At 45.0% G+C, this 22,867-nt stretch overlaps 1 protein-coding gene across 1 annotated transcript; it reads right to left on the bottom strand.

Annotated features, from left to right (window-relative positions):
* Nucleotides 1-1,154: 1,154 nt before the first annotated feature.
* LOC110170854 (DNA-binding protein SATB1-like) lies at nt 1,155-22,546 on the bottom strand. Its single transcript, XM_055157117.1, has 7 exons — nt 22,496-22,546; nt 22,331-22,442; nt 21,053-21,576; nt 15,986-16,177; nt 13,193-13,369; nt 5,380-5,577; nt 1,155-1,988 (listed from the first exon to the last, which is right to left on the bottom strand). Exons 1-7 carry the CDS (start codon nt 22,544-22,546, stop codon nt 1,278-1,280), a joined length of 1,965 nt encoding a protein of 654 aa, XP_055013092.1. The 3' UTR covers nt 1,155-1,277.
* Between the last annotated feature and the right edge of the window lie 321 nt (nt 22,547-22,867).

Raw genomic sequence — 22,867 nt, forward strand, 5'->3', positions numbered from 1 at the left:
GCGTTTACATGCACCATGACTCAAAAAACCCGATCGTAACCAAGACACTGATGTGAATGTAAACACACTCATTATGAACAATGCACCAGATCAAACATAACTCGTCGCTCGCAGACTGACACACTGACACAGTTCTGTCCTTGTGTCGGTCGTTGTTGAGTTTTGGAGATGCACATTGAACAGAAGTAGATCTGCATCTTCTACAGTTTTTTGAAATAAAGAGTCAGGATGATGATGATAATATCCTGAAGGAGAACACAACTTTCAGTGCTTTTGAAAGTAACTGTTAGTAATAAAAAAAAAAAAAAAAAAAAAGTATTTTTTATTAATTTAATTTTCAGTGTTTTAGAAAGACAGATATTTTGTTGTGATGTTTTGTAGTGACTTTCAATTGAAATTCAAGCTCAGGTTTTCTACATATCTCATGTAATTTTCTTCTCTCCACTCCATCCATCTGCTCCTGGTCCAGCCCGTCCCTCAAATATTAGAACCCTATGTTGTCCCTGAGCCAAAAAGTTTGCCCACCCCTACACTAGTCTCTAGTCTTCTGGTATAAAGTTTAATACGGGTCCCTTAATACTTAGACAGTACTCTTATCTTATTTATTATCATTCTGTGCAGCGTATTTGCTACAGGACGCTTTTGGGGTGTTTAAAGTTCACACTGGAGATCACATACAAGTCACATTTAATTATATATGTCTCTTGCAACTACTCAAAAGTTATGGACGATTTTGATGAAATTTTCAGGATTTGTTATTGAAAAGGAAGTGATTTCATTTTGGGGTGATCCGGAAGAAATCCTGGATTCTGGATCACTTTGAAATTTTAGTTAACATTGTGGTAAATGGGGCCAAAAATTTTGTTTCTCATCTGTTAATTTGACCAAACCCATGAAATTTGACTCAGGGATGGACATCCTCTTTCATACAAATTGAAAGATATGAGACAAAATTTATGGAAAACACAATTAATATGAATAGTCCTTGGCAGAGGTCTCGCTCTCAGTGCTTTTTAATTGGAAATGTGAATGACCTCGCAAAAAAATCTGATCATACCAAAAAAAAAAAAAAAAGCCCTGCAGAGGGAACTACACCGGAAGTCGTCATCCGCATGTTTCCAAACGTCTTCCGGTAACCGTGATTAGTTCCCATGAGCTCAAGCTACTACGGTTGATTCTTCTGTGCGTTCTAAATCAACAATTTACTCATCTCACCCTTTTAAATTCCCCTAAAAACAACAACGAATGACAAGACACATGTAAAAGACTAAACCTGATCATATATACTCGGAGCTGTCCAGGTCCGGGGTGTAATCCGTCCGCTCCTCTTTCAGGACAAAACCGGTCTGAGTCCCCACCTCCATCTCCATCACCGCTCCAGACTCCTCCCCCTCTGTCCCTCTCTCCAGGTGGGACACTTTAAAGTCCTCTCTCTCGGTCTTCTGCGGATGAGACAGTCTCGAGTCCACCGTTTCGGGCGGGCGTCCCTCAGGGCTCCGTCTTGGGCCCCTCTCTGTTGCGTGCGAGTTCTGGCTGTTGAAGAAGCTGCAGATGGCGTGCTGGGGAAGGCCGAGCTGAGCGGACAGGGTGCACACCGCCTCCTCATCCGGGGGCAGTCCCACCTCCTGGATGAAGCTCTGGAGGATGGCCAGGGCCTCGGTGGACACCTTCAAGCACCCGGCCTGGATCTGCGCCTGCACCTCCACCTTGCTCTCCACGCTGGGTTTCTCCTCCGTCTCTCGGCAGCGCTCCTGAAACCTGCAGTCCTTTCTCTCAAACTCAGAACAGGTCTGACCCTCGCTGACCAGTCCCAGGCCATTAGTCCTCTCCTCACCCTCTCTGCTGGGCACCCGGGCTCTCCCTTGGGTGCCCCAGCTGCCTTGGGTCCTGCGGTCAGTGGGTGATGCTTCCTGTGGCTGCCCTGGCGACAGGTGAGGGCGGCTCTCAGGGTGCGGCAGGTGCTGTGACAGTGGAGACATGCGCTGGTACTGCAAACACAAAAACACAAAACAGAAACAAAACTAAACAAATATGAACAAAAGAAAGTTGAATTCCGTCAAATGGACAAATGTTTTTTTTTTATTTCCATATTTTTCTGACTATAAGTGTCACTTTTTTCATGGTTTGGGTGTTTCCTGTGACTTACAGTCCAGTGCAACTTGTATATTAAAGTTTTCACACTGACAACCACAAGAGGGCGCTCTAGTCTTGTGTGTGAGTATCTGCTGCTCCTGTTCCTCCAGTACCACTGTCACTTGGCTCTACTGCACATGTCTCCTGCAGAAAGAGCCTCTGTCCTGTTCTGCACCACTGAACAATTTAACATTTAAACAAACTTACAAAGACAAAGACTAAGAAGACTGAACACAAATGCCCCCAAAAACAAAATCAGATTCTGCAGATTACAAACTGCAAGTTGTGAAATTTGCAGCTGAAAACGGAAATCGAGCAGCAAAAAGAAAGTTTGGAGTGAGAGAGAAACTTGTGACACCGGGAGGATGCACCATGAAACTTTCCTGAAGTCACTGGATGGATGGACAAAGTCTGGACTTCAGTGACACCGAAAACCATCCTGTCGGGATTCAGAAAGACCCGAATAATTCTAACTGGAACTGATGCTGAGTCTGATGACAGCGACACAGAAGAGTTTGCGTCGCTCTGTTTACCTCCGGAGGTCGAGGCCGAGTTGTTCAGAAGTGACACCAAGGATGAAGAACTGAATGGATTTATTGATTTGGAGTGAGATGGAGAGTTTGGTTAAACTTGTTCTGTTGTTTATGTTATAGTTTATCTGAAGAACTGTTCATATGTGACGTTAACAGTCTGTTGTTCTCTCTTCTATTGTTTTTACTACAACTTGACTTTACACAGGAAATGTCGGCTCCTGCTCTCTGAGTTTATAAAATAAATTTCCCCCAAAAAGTGCGACTTATGTTTTTTTCCTTCTTCTTCTTCATTACGCTTTTTTGGCCGGTGCGACTTAGTCCAGAAAATACAGTAATTGTTTTCATTTTTGTTTTTGATGCTCTGAGACTCACCTCCCTTTGCTCTCCACGCTAAGTCACTCCCCCTCCAGAGTGTCATCCAAACACAATTTACTTTATTTCAAACCTGCACAAATGATTCATACAACAACAGAACAGCACAGACACGTACGGTTTGAAAAGGAGGATGGATGATACGTCACATCAGGTTTGTCCAGTTGCTGTGTCCAGTTTTGTGTCATGTTTTTGTAGATTTATGGAGAATTGTCGTGTGGGGGACGTAGGCTTGTGGGCGGAGCCTCGTACTGCTAACCGTAAGGAGGGTTTGAGTTGTGCACGAGGAGATTGTAAGATTACTTCTACTAGCAAATCCCGTACAGGCCTGTTTTTGATGAGGGAACAACATTAAAACATGGTAGGAAGCTCCTAAAAGTCTATTTATCATAATATCCCGTCTTCAAAGTGTTTGAAACAGACCTTCAGACACTCCAGCTGCTGCAGATTTTCTCCTCGGCTTCAGTTCTCTATTGTTCTTTTTTTTTACTTTCTTAGATCAATTGAAAGATGAAAGACCATTTTAGATATTTTATAACTTTGAAAACCTAATTTTCTGAACTCATTTTCTGTGCTCTAACAGCCAAGTGCTTCTGTCCCAGCTGTCCGTCATGTGAGAGGAAACAGGAGGTGTGTATCTGGAATATCTGAACCTGAAATGATTCTGATGAATACATTTACGGACGACTAATGTGGCCATTATCATGTCCCTGTCGTCTGTGGCATTTAGCTGCTGTTAGTCTAATGATTCAGTGTTTTACTGCAGATCTGAATCCAAATGATGTGAACCCAAGTGATTTATCAGAGACAGTCCACTGTATGTGCAAGAACAGTGTATAAAGAGTATAAAGAGTAATGAGGCTGTGCTCTGGCACTTTTACAGAGAAACTTCACGTTCTGTTGAACTTAACGTGGGACTAAGGCTAAGGCTATATTTACCCAGAGCTGCGTTTGTTAAGAAACAAATATTTCCCTCCCTCCACGTTTTCCAAAATAACATCGTGCTCACAGCATCGTTTTCCAAAAAGTTTTCGTTTACAACGACCTGCATAAATCCTCCATCGAGCGCCGTTAGAACTACACCAAGATCAGATTCAAACCTGTAGCTTTTTACAGTTGTAAGTTTTACTCAGAAATATGTTTAAAATGGTGCATTAGTGAGCGGCTCGCCTCTCCACAGATCTGTTAAAGCCTCATTGGTCTCTGGTCATAGATATGATCCATTAGCTGTACAAATTAAACACATGAAAAGTGTTTCAGCAGAAGAAATGCGACTCTCTGAATGCTTCATCCTCATCATCATCATCATCATCATCATCATCATCAGAGCAAAAGGGAAACACTGGTCGCACTTTTGGCGTCAGCTCCTAAAACTCTGTTTATCTCGAGCCCCAGACTCACCAGAACACAAAAAGACAAAGCAGAACAGGAAAACCTAAAACCTGCCACATCAGACACTGTAAAAATAAAGAACTACATTCTGGATCAGGACGGGGCTCAAGTCACTGGCATCAGAAAACAACAAGTCCAAACTCTGGATCAGGGAGGACGGGGAAATCAGGAAACGAGGCACAGACACTCAGAGCCTTCCTCCTTTCACACACCTGGGACGCCCTCCTCCAGAGAACACCGGGCGACTGGAGCCGTGGTCAGTCTGAGCAACCTGCAGGTCCATCAGGTCTGACCACGCCCACAGGAAGTAACAACAGCTGACCACGCCCACAGGAAGTAACAACAGCTGACCACGCCCACAGGAAGTAACAACAGCTGACCACGCCCACAGGAAGTAAAAACAACAGTTACATGAGACGTCACCACCAACACCAGGGACAGTTCTGAAGATGCAGCAGCAGCAGAAACATGTCAACAAGGTAAAAACACTTCACTGTTTTGTCTTTAGAAAGAACCCAAGAAGTTAAAGGTTTCCACACTTCAAACTCCGCCCCTGCAGACAGGTGTGTGTATGAGACACACCTGTTTGTGATCAGGACAGTGCTGTGTGATGTCACCAACTACAAGTAACTGCAGTGGCCACTGGAGGCAGCACACACACAGTTTTCTTATTTGTTTGCACTAAAATGGTCACAACCTGACTGGGATCATAGTTAATGCTGCACAGTTCAGTAGCAATGGACTTTTTGGAGCTTTCTACCATGTTATAATGTTTGGATTAAAGTTTGATTTGTTTTTTATTATCTGTAAGGAGCAGTGTTCAGCTTCTGTCTTATTAAACACGTAAAATAAAACTGTCATGTCTCCTCTGATGGTAAAAGTCGGGTCACTGGAGACCAGAATCACATGAACATTATAAACTTTATAAACCCTGTTGTTCCGTCCTCACCAGAGTCCTGTCGGCGAGCCTCTCACTGAAGCTCCTCTGGTCGCCGTAGCCCTGCCCGCTGCTCTCCTGCTCGTACAGGGAGTCACGCTCGCCCTGGGGCAGGCTCAGGAAGTGGCGGATGGTGCACAGATTCTCCCACAGGGTCCTGTTCTCCGGACTGGGCTCCTCCTTCCAGTGCAGCAGCTCACACAGCCAGCCCTGCCCAAGAGCACAAGAACAGCTCACGTCAGCCCCAACAGGAAATGCTTTTGAATGTCCTGTCAATCATCATGTGCATATATATATATATATATATATATATATATATATATATATATATATATTTAGTTCAATACAATATTCACCTGCAGTAAGACTAGAGTTTAAGACTGTAGTTGTTATATTCATGCTCAACCCCGATAAGCACCGCGACTCTCTCCCCCGGCCGCCCTCGCTCCTCTGCACCACCACCACATCCACAAACCCACAGCGCCGCCTACAGAGGAGCAGGTACAGCGCCCAGTCCCAGTGTAAGTGCTCCTCTAGTACAGCACAGTCTCAGTCCCAGTCTAGACAGTCCCAGCGTCTGAGTGCTGGAAAACAAACCTGTGTGTCCTGTGTGTTATATACGTATATTATTTATCCGATACCTGATCAGAACATAACATCCGAGTCCGGATCGAGTCCACAGTTACGTGATCAGCTCTGAATTCCAATCATGTGATCAGATCAGGACAACCCTAGTGTGAAGTAAAATACACAAACGATTGTCTCATGCATCTTTTGTGCTGGAGATTTTATTTGGCATTTAATCAAAACATTTTACGCAGGTTAAACTTGCGGACGTGCTCTAATCTCACACACATTTTATAGACAATTCCTTTCTGCTTCTCCATGTTTGATAGAGGTTAAGAAAGTGAACGTCTTCCATCCTGAAGGATTTGCGGGCGGAAGTGGGACAAAATATTGCAGATGCGGGCGAGAGCGAGAATGAAAATTACAATTCTTTGTGGGAGCGAGTGAGAGGGAACTCTGGAGGTTCTGAGCTTCACATGAGGCCTGGACATAAACTGAGAGTAAAGAGACAAATGCAGGACATGTCTCTGTGTCTGTGTCTCTGTGTCTCTGTCTGTGTCTCTGTGTCTCCGTCTCTGTGTGTCTCTGTCTGTGTCTCTGTGTGTCTCTGTCTGTGTCTCTGTGTCTCTGTGTCTCTGTGTGTCTCTGTGTGTCTCTGTCTGTGTCTCTGTGTCTGTGTCTCTGTGTCTCTGTCTGTGTCTCTGTCTGTGTCTCTGTGTGTGTGTCTCTGTGTCTCTGTGTCTCTGTGTGTCTCTGTGTGTGTCTCTGTCTGTGTCTCTATGTGTGTCTGTGTCTCTGTGTCTGTGTGTCTCTGTGTCTGTGTCTCTGTGTCTCTGTGTGTCTCTGTCTGTGTCTCTATGTGTCTGTGTCTCTGTGTCTGTGTCTCTGTGTGTCTCTGTCTGTGTCTCTGTGTGTCTCTGTCTGTGTCTCTGTGTGTCTCTGTCTTGTGTCTCTGTCTGTGTCTCTGTCTGTTCTCTGTCTCTGTGTGTCTCTGTCTGTGTCTCTGTGTGTCTCTGTGTGTCTCTGTGTCTCTGTGTGTCTCTGTGTCTGTGTCTCTGTGTGTCTCTGTGTGTCTCTGTCTCGTGTGTCTCTGTCTGTGTCTCTGTCTCTCTGTGTGTCTCTCTGTCTGTGTGTCTCTGTCTCTGTGTGTCTGTGTCTCTGTCTGTGTCTGTCTGTGTGTCTCTGTCTCTGTGTGTCTCTCTGTCTCTGTGTGTCTCTGTCTGTGTGTCTGTGTGTCTCTGTGTGTCTCTGTCTCTGTGTCTCTGTCTGTGTCTGTCTGTGTGTCTCTGTGTGTGTCTCTGTCTGTGTGTCTCTGTGTCTCTGTCTCTGTGTGTCTCTGTCTCTGTGTGTCTCTGTCTCTGTCTGTGTCTCTGTGTGTCTCTGTGTGTCTCTGTCTGTGTGTCTCTGTGTGTCTCTGTGTGTCTCTGTCTCTGTGTGTCTCTGTCTGTGTGTCTCTGTCTCTGTGTGTCTCTGTCTGTGTGTCTCTGTGTGTCTCTGTGTGTCTCTGTCTGTGTGTCTCTGTCTCTGTGTGTCTCTGTCTCTCTGCAGCTGAAGCTCTGGAGACACAGGTCCGTAGAAACGAGCAGGTGACGGACCCTAAATGAAAAGTTCCACAGTGCAGCTTTAACACTGCAGCTCGTCTCCGTGGAGCCGATTCTGGAGGATTTGGATCTGTCCCAAGAGCAACACAAAACCATCCAGATGCACCAGGGAGATAACACAAACGCACACAAACGCACACAGCGACGCACACACACACACATACACACACACACACACACACACACACACACACACATACAGATACACACAGAAACGTACACACACAAAAAAACACTGAGAACTACTGATAGTGCATCTGCCAAACAGCCAGTGTGCACGAGAGAGAGAGAGAAAGAGGAGGAAGAGAGAGGGAGGGAGAGAGGAAAGAGGGAGGAGAGTGAGGGGGAAGGGGAGGAGGGAGAGAAAATATGGTAGAGGAGGAGAACAGGGAGGTGTAACCGTGGTAGAGAAGAAGGATGGAGAAATGTGAGGAGAGACAATATGATACAGAGATGGAGAGATTGAGAGAAAGACAGATAAATAGATAGACAGCACAAGAGAAAGGATGGAATAGAAATAAGAGAACAAGTGAGGGGCAGGATGAGAAAGACGAGAGAATTAAACGAGGAACATGTGGAGGAGAATAAGGAGGTTGAACAAAAGGAAGAGAGAGAGAGATGAGGGTGGGGAGATGAGAAAAGAGGGCGATAGAGAGATAGACACAGAGAGAGAGAAAAGGTCAAGTGGAAGGAGGGAGAAAAGAGATAAGATCGTGGAGGAGGAGAGAGAGATGTCACAGCGTTCGAGAAGAAAAGAGGAGAAACGATTTTACTGAAAACATTTGTAACACTCATTTATTTTAATCACAAAAACACTGGACTGAATAACAAAGTTTTGGTTAATTAAATGACTCACTGTTATAAATGTGTAATTTTGATGCTTAACTTTGTGCACTAATAAATGGTTTATGTTTTTTTAAGAATTTAACTGTACTCGTCTGAAGCCGTGACTCTCTGAAACACTCAGTTTCTTGTGATCATTAAATGAGCAGGTCTGTGCAGGAAACTCACCGGAGGAAAAAGTTCTGAGAAACCTGGACGAGCATCAGTGAACTACTGAACCAAACTCAGACTGATTCTACAATTCAAATAAAAAATCAATTTCAGGATGTTGATATTAGTATAGACAGATTTGTACAGTTTAAAGCTCGACATGTACATCTGTAACATTTAAACAACACAAATCTCTAGTGTGTAAATATCTACATCCTGAAATTGATTTTTTATTTAATTCTAGAATCAGTCTGAGTGAACAAGTTCCTTCTGTTTTATTCATGAACATAATGTTAGTTTTTTCAGTGTCAATAATGTGTCATCTTTGTTCTCCTCTAAGTTTTCATCTTTTTTTGCGAGCACAAAAATAATATTTAACAAACCAGGACAAATACAAACAACCATGAGCTGCTCCTTTAGTGCAGGAAGCTCAGAAGGTTTTAACCAGCTGGACAGGCTGACGCCACCTAGTGCCTTCGCTTAATTAAATTTCTCTCCAGAGACTAGATCAGGAATCAGGAAACACTAGACGATTCACAAAAACCCCGGAAGTGTGATTTTACGCACCAGCCAATCACAGAAGAGACAGACATTCTATGTTGTCAACGATTCTCGAGATCGAGGATTTAAAGCTGAAACAAAGAGAATGTTTGATCAATTTTATCTCAGGGAAAGACGTTATTGTTCTTCTTCCTACAGGATTCGGAGCATTACAAACGTCACGACCAAACAGCAGCGACTGGTTCAATAAAAAAACTCCCCGTCTACTGTCGAGCGAAGGAATCCTAATGCTGCAGATCACACGGTTTGTACGAAGTGAAACGAAGTAAAACCGTGTGATGAATCAGGACACTAACCAGCAGTGAGGAGCTACAATCCACTGATCAAACCCAACGTTTCCAAACACGATTGTACAAGTTCTACTGCAGCAGATTCTTCATTTAAATCTCCTGCATAAATAAACTCAACTTTACAACATATAAACATAAACACTCTAGAGGCCACATCAGCCCGTTTGACATTATAACGTTTTTAATGCAGCTTTGACACTTTTGTTTATGTTTTACAGCAGGAGTGTCAAACTCATTTTGGTTCAGGGGTCGTATCCAGCCTACTTTGATCCTAAAGGGGCCGGATCAGAAAACTCATGTCATATAAACCCCAAAAACAGCAATAAGTTAAAATATTTGTGCAGAGAAACACAAATCTATTACAGAAATCTTTTTCTAATTGATGAATTCTTTCTTTTACAAAATATTATAATATGAAAAAAAAAGCTATTTCAACACAATGTTTTAACATGAACTTGTTTGCAAATAGGAATAAGTCCAATTTTTGTTGTAAAATCCTGCACTCGGCTCCACTTTTCTCATGTTGGACATTTTTCTGATGAGGGTGTCACGGTCAACAGTCAAAACGATCGTCCTTTAAGAGCGTTTGGAAAGAGACAAGTCTTCATTTGTGCTGCTCTGGTGGGAGGGGCCACGTACAGAGACATGGGAGACAAAGCGCTTTAAGTGCCTTGAAGGTGGAAAAGCGCTATAGAAAAATGTGACCATTTACCATTTACTGCTATGCTAAGCGGAACAGAAAATTACCAATATTTAATAGAAAATGTAATTAAAATATTTTAGTAGAAAATCAGCCGAGGGCCAGATTAAAGGTCTTGGAGGGCCGGATCCGGCCTCTGGGCCTTATGTTTGACACCTGTGTGTTTGACACCTGCTGGTGCCCAGAGTCACGACTAAACAAGGGGAGTTAGAGTTTCAGGTTCATGCAGCTAAAACCTGGAACAGTCTGAACATGTGAGACAGACTCTTCTGTGACGCTGTTTAAATCCAGACTCAAAACATTTCTGTTTAACTGTGCAAATAACTGAAAGGTTTTCATTCCGCACTCTTCTCTCCAATTTATGTCTCTCTTTTTTAATTTTAATCTTCATGATTATTTATGTTTTGTTTATGTTATGTTTTTATTATGATTTTAATGTATTTCTTATTCTGTAAAGCACTTTGAATTACTTTGTGTACGGATTGTGCTGTACAAATAAACTTGCCTTGTGTTTTACAGAAACCAAACTTAAAACCACAAGACTCGTTTACATAAACTATAAGCGCTGATAAAAACAGTTCTTTCCTTGTGTCGCTGATGTGGTTCAGTTTCTGTCGGACTAAAGGACACGACTCAGTGGAATATGAGTGATGATGATGATGATGATGATGATGATGGTGATGGTGAGTGTGACGGTGAGTGTGTTCTGTGTGTGTGTCGCGTTGGAGATGGTTCATGTTTTCAGAGATCAGACGTGTGCAGGTTTTCTCTTTACTTAACATCATTTCACTTTATTTATGTCGGTCACTTTATTTATTTTGCTTCTGTTGTGATGAAAAGACTGCGGAGTGTTTTGTCTTTTGGACGCATGTGACTCATCTTTATGCCGCAGTATTTGGGATGGTGCGTTTACATGTCACAGTATCTCAGTTACTATCAGAATATCCCAGCTACAGTGTCCCGGTCTCTCATAACTGGGACACTGACACCGGGATACTGTGTTTACATGCACCATGACGAAACTGGGACACTCCAAAAACCCGCTCACACCCGGGACATTGATGTGCTGTAAACACACTCACTGTATAAACTCAATTAAATTACACAGAAAAAATTAAAAAGGCAAATATTCATGATAATGTGACATGAGATAAATCTGTGATTCGGAATGAAAAAGTGACGTTCGTGTGCTGAGAAAAATACACGTAGAAGGGATTGAAATAAGTGTCAAAGCCGAATCATAATTTTACTGCATGAAACCGCTTTTCAGATTTTATTCACGCAAATCCAGCGACCTTTTTTTATTTTTTTTGTGCAGGAAATGCTCCAGAAATGAACATCACAAAGTGTAACCGAGCGTTTTGAGCTTTGGAGATGTAAACAGACCAATAATAAAGAGTTAAACATGTGTGAATGAAACAAAACACAACTCCCGCTCTGTTTGTGATGAAGAAACGACACGACACTAAAACACAGATCAGAAACTGGCGTAATATGAGGCGCTTAAACTAAAAACTATGAGGCGCTTTCACTTTCCATCACAGTTCTTATAAGAAACAAACTCCTGCATAAAAGACAATATTATATATTTTTTGCTCTCGTTCTCTTCGCGTTTTGTTGAAACTGATCTAATCTGTGTCTCCGATGCATCAGATTTCCTCAGACTTCAGGTAGAGCGGCTGCGTACGGAAGCGACAAAACACAAACGAAAGAAAAATGCAGCAATAAAGAGATAAAGAAAGAAAGAAAGAGGAGGAGGAGGAGAAAAGCTGTTAAACCCTCTCTCTGTGTCTTTCTCTCTCCACAGAAACAAATGATCCTCAAAACAAAAGGCACTAACAAGCTTAAACAGAAGCGTCACGAGAGAACAAGAAGTGTGCACGAGGGTTCTGCAGGAAGGAAACAGAAACAGACGGAAAAACAGAGAGAGACACAGGGACATACAGACATGGACAAAATTGTTGGTTCCCTCTGGCAATGAAAAAAATAAATAAATCAACAATGGTCACTGAAATAACTTGAAACTGATTAAAGCAATAATAAAGAAAAATTTACTGAAAATTGTCCAACAAAAATCAAACATTGTTTTTCACCTGTGGTTCAACAGAATCATTAGAAAAAACAAAATAATGAAACTGGCCTGGACAAAAATGATGCTTCCGTTAACTTAATATTTTGTTGCACAAACTACTGAGGAAAACTCTGCAAACAAACGATTTCTGTAACTGTCAGTGAGACTTTTGTACTGGTCAACAGGTATTTTGACCCACTCCACGTGAACAAACTAAGTGTTCGTGTGCCGCCCGTGTGCTTCATGTGCCGCTCGTGTGCCGCTCGTGTGCCGCTCGTGTGCCGCCCGTGTGCCGCTTCGTGTGCCGCTCGTGTGCTTCGTGTGCCGCCCGTGTGCCGCTTCGTGTGCCGCTCATGTGCCGCCCGTGTGCCGCTCGTGTGCTCGTGTGCTTCGTGTGCTTCGTGTGCTTCGTGTGCCGCTCGTGTGCTTCGTGTGCTTCGTGTGCTTCGTGTGCCGCTCGTGTGCCGCTCGTGTGCCGCTCGTGTGCCGCTCGTGTGCCGCTCGTGTGCCGCTCGTGTGCCGCTCGTGTGACGCTCATGTGCCGCCCGTGTGCTTTGTGTGCTTCGTGTGCTTCGTGTGCCGCTCATGTGCTTCATGTGCCGCTCGTGTGCCGCTCGTGCCGCTCGTGGGCCGCTCGTGGGCCGCTCGTGGGCCGCTCGTGGGCCGCTCGTGGGCCGCTCGTGTGCCGCTCGTGTGCCGCTCGTGTGCTTCGTGTGACGCTCGTGTGACGCTCGTGTGACGCTCGTGTGCTCGTGTGACGCTCGTGTGACGCTCGTGTGACGCTCGTGTGACGCTGCGCTGTTAATTGCTTTGGTGTAAATTGGGGCTTCGACCAAAAGGCTCACAGCAGCAGAGACAGACAGCGGGGTGACGCTTTTTCAATACAAAGTGGATTAGAGCCAGAAGAGCCCCCATGTTCCAAACTGTGATTCACGCCTATTTGCATGTTTGAACTGCTGGACACTTTTGTAATTCTCTGTGCATGTGAACGCAGTGAGTTGTCCTAGACTCAGAGAGGAAGAGGAGGAGGAGGAGGAGGTACCTGGCTTTTGGAGGCTGCCACTTTAGCGAACAGAGCCTGGGAGACCTTGGCCCTCCTCATCTCGTGCTGGATCTGCTCGTAGATGGAGGAGGTGATGGAGGAGGTGGAGGAGGAGACGGAGAGGAGCCCGGGGTCCGCCCTGACACCCCGATCTGGGGCCCCCGGAGAGAGACGCGCCTACAACACACAGGCCCATTGTTCAGTCCATCTGCACTGATAGAACACAGAGATAGAGCGAGACTCTTATCAGGGCAGCTGCAGCGAGGCCGCGAGCGCCACAGACACTTAATACCTCCGATAAACAAACGAGGACAAAAGAGGCGAGCCGGGCCCAAACACGGGCGGGACAGGAAGTATCAGAGCACATGTGAGCGCCTATCTGAGATCTGAGCCGCTCCACTCAGGGACACGCTCTTACTGTGGAGTCTGTGGATTCAAATTCAGCTCTAGAGATTTTTTCACAACGGACGGAAGTGTCACGATGTCGAGTAAACGTCGCGTTCGGTTAATGCTTTTCTGTGTCAAAATGTGTGTGTAAATATGTGTGTGCCGTATTTTCCGGGCTGTTAGTCGCTCTGGATTATGCGGCGCACTGTCATTAAATGGTCTATTTTCGAACTTTTTTCACAAATAAACGGCGTGGGACTTTAAATGAAACCCAACAGTGTGATGGGTGAGTGGTTTTGTTTGTTTGTGGCGTTCACGGTGACTCTGGGCTTTGTTCAGTTGTGGCGTGTAGGGAGGGTGCTGTCTGGGACCAACGGATTGTCGGCGTGTTCGCAGTGACTCAGTTGTTCAGTCGTGTCTAGAAGCGGCACGTCGCGCTCGTCGCTTTTTCGGTTCGTTCCTCCGTTCCGTTCCTCGTCGGCGTGGAGTGATGAGTGTGTCTGTGGGTGTGTTTCGCTGTGCGGTCGCTGTCTGCTCCGTGTGTGTTTGCGGCTTTGTAGTTTACTGAAGTCGTGCTGGGACACCTGAGTGGATTCGTGTATCTGGATTGTGGGGCGCGGTCATATTTGATGGGGTTGGAGGCTTAAGAGCTCGACCAATGGTGAGGAAAATATGGTAAATGTGTGTGTCTGTGTGTGTAAACGTGTGTCATATTCTCCAGCAGCTTCATAAATCTGCCCCATCACACGTTTGCCCGACATCGCTGCACTTCCGTCTTCAAGTCTATTTCGCCGGATTTGTGCTGAAAACGTTGTGCGTGATTTAAAATCTTTGATTAAACACATTTTTGGTGTTATTACTTTGTCTGGAATAGTTTTTAGCACCCTGGCCTCACAGTGAGAAGGTCGTGGGTTTTGACTCTGTGTGGAGTTTGCATGTTCTCCCTGTGTCTGTGGAGGTTCTTTCACCAACATCATGTGCAGGAGATTTGTCCCTGGGGCCAGAACTGAAAATGAGATTTCAAATCTCAGTGGGACCTGGTTAAATAAAGAATAAACTGAACGTCAGATGTGAAGAGTCTGTTCACTTTTACTAATGTCGTGTGTACACTGTGCAATATTTTCGGTTGTGTCACTCAGCCCCAGCTTACACTGTACGACCAAATCACAGGGCTGAAAAGTTCTCACACTGTACGAACCGATGCTCGGATGCGACCTGCCTGTGCACACTGTACGTAGGCGATTGGATTTCAAACAAGTTTGATTTTCTTGCGACCTACGAATGCCGATCGGGAGCTGGTCGTGAGGCATTAATCGGTTCTCTTTACCCCATGTAAACTACACGAAGCACGACACACGATGAAGCCAAAACTCGGCCCCATCCCCAAAACAGTCACACAAGCGAAAAATCGGCTCAAAAAGGGTCAAAAGTCGCACAGTGTACAGTACGCCCGGCTTAAAGAGGCACTGCAAAATAGAAAAGTTCAATCACACACAGCGGAACAGATAGAACAAACTACTGTAGAATAATCTGAAAGTTACTGTATAACTATCATAACACAACACAGTTTTTGAATCCTTCACAACAGCAGTTCCTGGTTCCTGGACTTGGCTGTTCTTGGTTCACGGTGACGAGGGCTGTGTCACAATGTCCACACTGTCCCCTGAGGACACTGTTCTGTCTTTCAGACCGTATTTCCTTTTAATGCATATAGTTTATTTTGAAATCCGTTCTTTTGGTCCTCCACACCAGTCAGTGGAACCGGAAGTTTGAAAATACGAGAGAGACATGAGAACGCAAGCTGGCAACAAGAGGCAACAAAATGAACTCATATCTCTAAAAATCAAACTTAGTGCAACTCCTATAGAAGCAACGCCGTGTGTATATGTTTGTACATTACATTTGGGTAATTGTATGGGTGTATAAATTACTTTAAAAAACAAAACTAAGTTAAAAAGATGTTATTATTTAAATTAGTCAGCTGTTTTATGGTAACTGTTATTTTCTTTGTTTCACGCATCCTCAGATAATCTGCTCATGATAAAAAAAAAACTGATTCATGTATTTATTTTAATGTATTTTCATGGGCAGTTCGTTGTAACTGCTGTAACTGTTACTGAGCTCTCAATACACATTTACTGGAATGTGAAATTATTAAGAGATCGCCAAATGTACTTTTGTATTTTCTCTTGCAGTTTCACTCTGGATTCATAAAGATGAGCATTAAATCTGAAAACTCCAACAACCGTCTCCTCATTGAATCAGAGTTTAGCTGGAACTGGGAACACCTCAGTGAGGACAGTGAGGACAGTGCAGACACACACAGCAGTGTCTGAATCTCTGTGAATGAGACACTGTAAAGTCCACTACAGAGTCAGTGATGTGGGGGGGTAGACTCACACTCACCTGGCTGTTCCTGGGCGGCGTGGAGCAGGCGGGGCCGGCGGTCAGGCAGCGTTCCTTCTCCTCGTGGTAGATGCGTTCCCTCTCGGCCTCGGGGAGCTGGAGGAAGCTGTACATGGCGCGCAGGTTCACCAGGAGCGACTGAGACGCGTGTTTGGGGTCCTCCTCTTTACGAAGGATCTCAGACAGAAGACCCTGGAACACAAACACCGAACATCTCAGAACATTTGGGTCAGTCTGTGAAAGAAGAGGCTGTAATTACTCTTTAGTCTTATTGACACTTTGCGGTGACGTTGCGCTGGGGGTGCACTGCATAGTTCTCTGATCAGGCCAAGATTTTAAAAATTTATATCAGGTTATTCCTCTCGTTTTCAGATTTATTATCAACTTGCTCATTCTGAGATGCTCCAGAGGTCGTTTATTTGTCAAGTAAAATGATCTTACTGCGTGGACTACATCAACATCCGCTCTACATGATCCTGGGTTTTTATTTTGCCATTTTGTGCATTCATAAATTCCTATTCCAAATATGAAACTCTGCTCAAAATTCGCTCCTGTATCGGCCTCGATGAGCTTCATTTGACTGGAGCTGAACACTGTGGGTTAGTCCGCTCCTTTACACAGTCTATGGCCCTGAATTTTAGTTTTAATTTTCTTTTTTCATCATTTGCAGTTTTTTAAACTCATAAGCCACAACACAAATGGGTCGAGTGTGTCTCTGGTTCATCTGCTCTCAGTTTCCTCAGTGAATGTAACAGAATCTAATAAAAGATCAGGCAGATTTTCTGTGGGAATCTCAACTGAACTTAAAGCAAAAATACTTTTTTAAAATGGCAACATATGGTTCCTCTAGTGCAGGAGTCTCCAACCTGTAGCTCTCCGCCCCCTTCCCAGCAGCTCGCCAAGGGATTTCTGAATCAAATGTATTGAGCTGAATAACTCAAATTTGATTTGATTAAATGTATCTGATGTCTATCTTTGTACATTAATAAAAATAATAATTGTGTAAATGTTTTAAAGGCAACTGTACCTCATCTAAGGTGCTTATATTTTCTCAGTTTCTCTAAATGTCTTAAATGTCTTTTCTAAACAAGTAGTAGCACTCAAAGAGCTTTACAACAAGGAACCGCTCACCCATTCACACACACACACACACACACACCAGTGTATGCAGACACTGGGGGCGAGGTGAGTTAAGTATCTTGCCCAAGGACACAACGACGTCGGCGAAAGGAGAGAGTGAGGACGTGACAACCGTAGTTTTGCAGGATTCTCATCGTTCGTGGACGTGGTCAAGTCGGGGACAGTTGTTGTGAAAGCGTCGCTCTAACTATAAAGCACTGCGGGAAACACTGAGCCAATCACAGACGAGTTCTTCGTGAACATTAAAGAGCCGAGTCTCCGTGGAGCTGCACATGTAGTGACCGAATGTAAACACACACAAACTGCACAAACTCACTCGTGCACAGACCTGCACCGAACCCAACGCCCCGTAACAAACGATTCGGCACAAATACATGAACCATTACTAGAGGTGAGCAAAAATATCAAAATATCAATATATCGTATTGTTTAATGTGATGATACAGTATCGATATCGTGTTCTGCTGTATCGATATATCGCCAACAGTATTTTTTTGGTTTATTATACATAATTATTTTGTTACAGTTACAGTTTTGTTCCTTGTTTAGAGAAAATAAACTTGTTCATGCAAAAAAAACTGACATATTCACAGTTTTAATGAGTAAAATGTTTGTGTTTCATATGAACTTTGCACAAAAAGCCGTTTAACAAAGACTCAAAGACTTGTTTTTTTATTGAACCGTATCGAATCGAAAGTTCACTGTATCGAGGTATGTATCGTATCGGCAACTTCTTAATGACACACCCAGCCCTAACTATTACACTCCTGAGGCTAAAATAGCTGTAACTTTAAAACTTCCACTTGATGACATCACAAGGTAATAAAGTGTTAGTCAAACATGTGACAAACAAAACAGAACAGCAGGCGTGTTAGAGCGTTAGAACACGACTAAAAGCTCTAAAAGCTCACAGGAGGAACATAGGACGTTTTATCGTGAGCATATTTCCTGTAGAGCTGCTTCTGCGAGTGTCCAGTGATTTTTGAAAACATATCATGAAAAGAAAAACCGTGAAGCCGACATTCGAGCTAATTACTCATCAGAGCGCCGCGTGTTTGCTTCTCCCTCATTAGATGCAAATGGAGGATCTTTTGTGAGAAAATATGAATCTGGCACAGAACCTATGGAATAAAGTGAAATTCTTATTCAAATCAGCAACTGTCGTGCTCCTCTCCCATAAACGAGGGAAGGGGGGGAAATGACAAATGCAGCTCCCCGGTCTGGCTGGCAGGTTGGCACGGCGCCCGGCCCTGTGCCGATCCCAGCGCCTGGCATCGGAGAACCTTGGACCGGGAGACGGGGAAACAGGGGGAGGGTAATAAACAGAGCGGAGCATTGTGATGAAAATGATAATAGCCGTAATAATAATATCAAGAGTGGGCGGGGCCGGTCCTCGGAGCGGCCAATGGGAGGTGAGGAGGAACAGATGTGCAGAGTGAGCGCTACAGGCCACGGATCAGACGCAGCGAGCGCGAGGATCCAGGCCAACAAAAGCGACGCACCAGCGACGCCACGTTTACATCAGAGCTTGAATTCTGAATAAAAGCTATTTAATTCTGAATAAATATTAATTCTGCCTTAAAAAAAAGACCACGAAAACACTTAATACATGCATCCTGAATCTTGGACTTCCTCCTTCATACTGGGAAGGTTCCTCCGAAAACGTGATCGTCAAACCTCCATGTTTGTTTTCCCAGTGGGACGTGTCTCGATCTTTTCAAGTCTTTTGAACCATATCACTTTTGTTTCTGGTTCTGATATTGTCATATTTTAGTTTTGGGATTCGGACATTCGTAGTTGTGTGGTTGTTGGATGTTCTAACAGTGGAAACGGCTCGAGAAACAGGCTTCGGAAGTTTGTGAACTCCATAACTGCAGAAGGGAATCAGATGTGTGTGACTGAAAACCTCCGTTCAAACTAGATGTGTCAATAATCCTGACCCCCTCACTATTCTGTATGAACTTAGAGTCAAGAATATGAGTCTCCACCTTGTCCTACTGTACATGATGGAGCTGGTGGAGATGGATGAGGAAAGGAGAGGAGGGTGGAGCTGGTGGAGGTGGTGGATGAGGGAAGGAGGGATGGAGCTGGTGGATGACAGGAGGAGGGTGGAGGTGGTAGAGGCAGTGGAGGTGGTGGAGGTGGTGGAGCTGGTGGAGGCGGTGGATGGGGGGGTGGAGCTGATGGATGAGAGGGTGGAGGGGAGGGGGGTGGAGCGCTGCAGGAGCCTCAGAGGGGATGTGATTAGTTTGCCCAGCAGCTGTTGTGGCACCGATGCCCGTGTGCTGCAGAGAGCTGGCACGAGCACACGCACCAACATACAGCAGAGGGAGAGGAGGGGGGGGGCACTGAGGGGTATGATGGGCACTGCGGCAGGGACCATGTGCCAGTGTGCCAACCTCACACAGTCACACTTTCCTTTTGCTGTCAGTTTGGAAGTAAACAGAAGAGTTACTGTGAAAGAGACGATTTGACTTTCACTTTTCACTGGGGATTAAACGACAAATAAGGCCCCGTTCACACTAGTGTGTATGTGAGTGGTGTTGTTGTGTGTACAGTGTTCGTTCACACTAGTGTGTATGTGAGTGGTGTTGTTGTGTGTACAGTGTTCGTTCACACTAGTGTGTATGTGAGTGGTGTTGTTGGAGTTCATGTTGGTCCAGATGTGATGGGGACTGTGTGAACTCCTGAAAACTCTGATACTCTGATGTAGGAGCTGGAGTCTCGTCCTGATTGGTCATGTCACTGTGAATCGCTCCTTCTGATTCTCTGGGTTCGTGACATCGACATGTGACACTGTTGTGGAAAACAGTTTAAACAAACCAGAGACAAACGAGAAACAGCCAAGATACAAATACTCACTAGTACATGGTCCACGAAAAGACAGATTTTACTCTCGCCATCTTTCTCAGCTCGAAATCAGCTGCTGCAACTTCAGACACATTCAACAGAACACCCCTCTGTCACAGAGAGAACACTCATATTCCACTGAGTCGTGTCCTTTAGTCCAACAGAAGCTGAATCGCATCAGCGCACAAGGAGCGAGCTGTTTTTTTTAGGCTTAGTTTATGCAAATGAGTCATGTGATTTTAAGTTTCGTTTCTGTAAAACAAACAAATTTGCTCAAAGCTGTGTGGATAGGGAAAGATTGCAGACAAAGGAACGACGTGTTTCCGATACGGTAATACGTTTCAGTGTACACAGAATCTAAGAATAGGAAAGATCTCATGAGGTAAAAATGCCACGAGTTTGTTCACACAGGCTGAAAATGATCTCGTGAGATTTTTTCCCATGTTTTTACATTTGGATTGGAAAAAAGTTAAAGAGACATTAAACCTCCTCCTGAAGCTTTACTCCGAACTTAAGCAAAATCTAAAAAATCCTCCAGAGTGGGCGGAGCCTGGAGGGTCAGGGGGAGCGGGGGTGGGGCGGGTTCTGGAGAGATGATTGACAGCCGACCAACAGCCACAATAATCCAACACGGTGCAGACCGGTGCCTCCGGACTTTGAAACTGAGCAAACATTTGTGCTCGGATCACGCCGCTTCTCTTTTCTCCAGACAAGGCGGGATGTCGTGGTGCCCGGCGGTGCCAGGTGGGGGCGGGGTTGAGAGAGGCTCCTCACGTCCCAGCCCGTAAACACCAGTGTCTGCACTCGTCACATAATAACCTGTTACTGACTCATCTGCACCGTTAGTCCAACCTGAAAACTCAAATGTCCTGACCGTAGTTGATCCTAAAGAGGCCGACACAGACACGACTTTGACCCTAGAAGTCACATTTTTAACAAATCTGCACAAAAATGCCAAAATGAGTCCAGAGACAGAGACACACTTCTGTTTTAGACACATTTACACCGAGAATTTTAGTGTTCAGTGGCTCTTTAAAGCTCTTCAGAGTCCGTTTAAAAACATAAACCTGAGTTTACCTGAGTCCTGTTGAAGGCCACGCGGGCGAACACGGCCTGGGACACGCCCGCCCTCTTCAGCTCCTCCCTCACGCTGTGGTAGATGTCAAAGGGCACGTCCACGCCTCCTCCGAACGCCCCGGCAGAGCTGACGGTCTGCGCCCCCGCCGACAGCCCTCCTCCCAGGCACGGAGCCGGAGCTGGACCCTGAGGCTCTGGGGCCCTGGGCTTCGTCTGGACCCTGGCGCCGCCCCCGCCGCCGACCGGGGGGTGGTGGAGGTACTGCTGAGGGGAGGGGGGCATGAACTGGCCAAGCATGTGACTCACCACGTACTGGCGGTTGAGAAGCTGAGCCATGACCAGGGGGTTGACCACGGGGGGGTTGAGGGGCGGGGTGGGCAGTCCAGGGGGGCGTGCGGGCAGGGAGGGGGGAGGGGCACAGAGGGACCCCCCGCGAGGGAACGTCAGGGCGGAGGGGTCAGGGGGTGTGGCTGTGGTCGGTGGCCGGGGGGGAGGAGGATGTGCGTCACTCAACATCTCCACTTCTGAAATAAACGAAAAAATAAAACAGGTTTGAGTTTTAATCTTGCCAAAAGAGAATGAAACCTTCCAGAGCAACGGATTCGTTTACGATGCCTGAGAATTTGTTTTATAAAACCGTGCAGAACTTTAAACTATAAAGATAGAAACTTATTTCTTTTTCTTTGAAAAGTTGAAAGTTGAGGCTTTCCGAGCACATTTCCGGCTTTATCCTCCGTCACACTCTGCGTCCTGACGTGGGGGAAAAGAGTGTCCAATTAGGAACTTTTTTATCTGCCAAACTCATGCGCTCTGTCGATTTTGATTGGCCCAAATTTTGTCAAAGAGTGTAGTGACTCAAAATGGTCGAGTCGAAATGGTTGGTTTCACTTGGTGTAAACCGTGTGACCTCGCAGCATTAGGATTCGTTCACTCGACAGGAGGCGGGGACATTTTTTTATTGAACCAATCGCTGCTGTTTGGTCGTGACGTTTGTAATGCTCCAAATCCCGTAGGAAGAAGAACAATAACGTCTTTCCCCGAGATCAAATTCACCAAACATTCTCTCTGTTCCGGCTTTAAATCCTCGGGGATCTGGAGAATGTCTGTCTTCGTCTACATCCATGTCGACGAAGTTTGTTTACTGTTGAGCTGTTCCACACAACAGCTCACGTCCGCCCAAAATCCAAAATATGAACAGGTACAACACTGATTACAACAACGTGAACGCGTGAGCTCAGCTGTGGTGGTAAATGTTTGAAACGTTGAGCGGACTCTTACCTTTGAGGAACTTGGTCTTCTTGAAATGTTTGTACCAGCGCCCGAAGTCGTGACACTTGGAGGCGGAGACGTTTGCATAATACGTGCTGTTCACGATGGACGAGATCATGCTCTGAAACACAAACACAAAACATCTCACTCAGAAACAACAGACTCTTTATATACATGGATATAACTAATCCCCCAGCCGCCGTGTTCCAAACAGGAAGTGAGCATGGGGGCTCTTCTGGCTCCACTGACTCTGGCTCCCATTGACTTCCATTACAATACTGTGGCTCCTCTCTCTGTTTCTGCTGCTGTGGCCTCGGCATTTTGGTCTGAAAATGTTCGTATAAACCCGCGACACATGATCCTGAAGTTTTTATTTCACTGTTTTCTGTTCACTGTTCACCACATGAGCTTCAATTGAAAACTAAAAAATAAGAAAATGAAAAAACAACAGATTTCTTCATTATTTGTCTCCAAAAACAAAATGAAAAAACAGATAATGATTTTTTTTTTTTAAGTTTTAGATTTTGTGTTTAAATTAATAATGGA

Source organism: Boleophthalmus pectinirostris, unplaced genomic scaffold (genome assembly GCF_026225935.1).
Source record: "Boleophthalmus pectinirostris isolate CB_2022bp ecotype Guang Dong unplaced genomic scaffold, ASM2622593v1 HiC_scaffold_21, whole genome shotgun sequence".
NCBI lineage: Eukaryota > Metazoa > Chordata > Actinopteri > Gobiiformes > Gobiidae > Boleophthalmus > Boleophthalmus pectinirostris.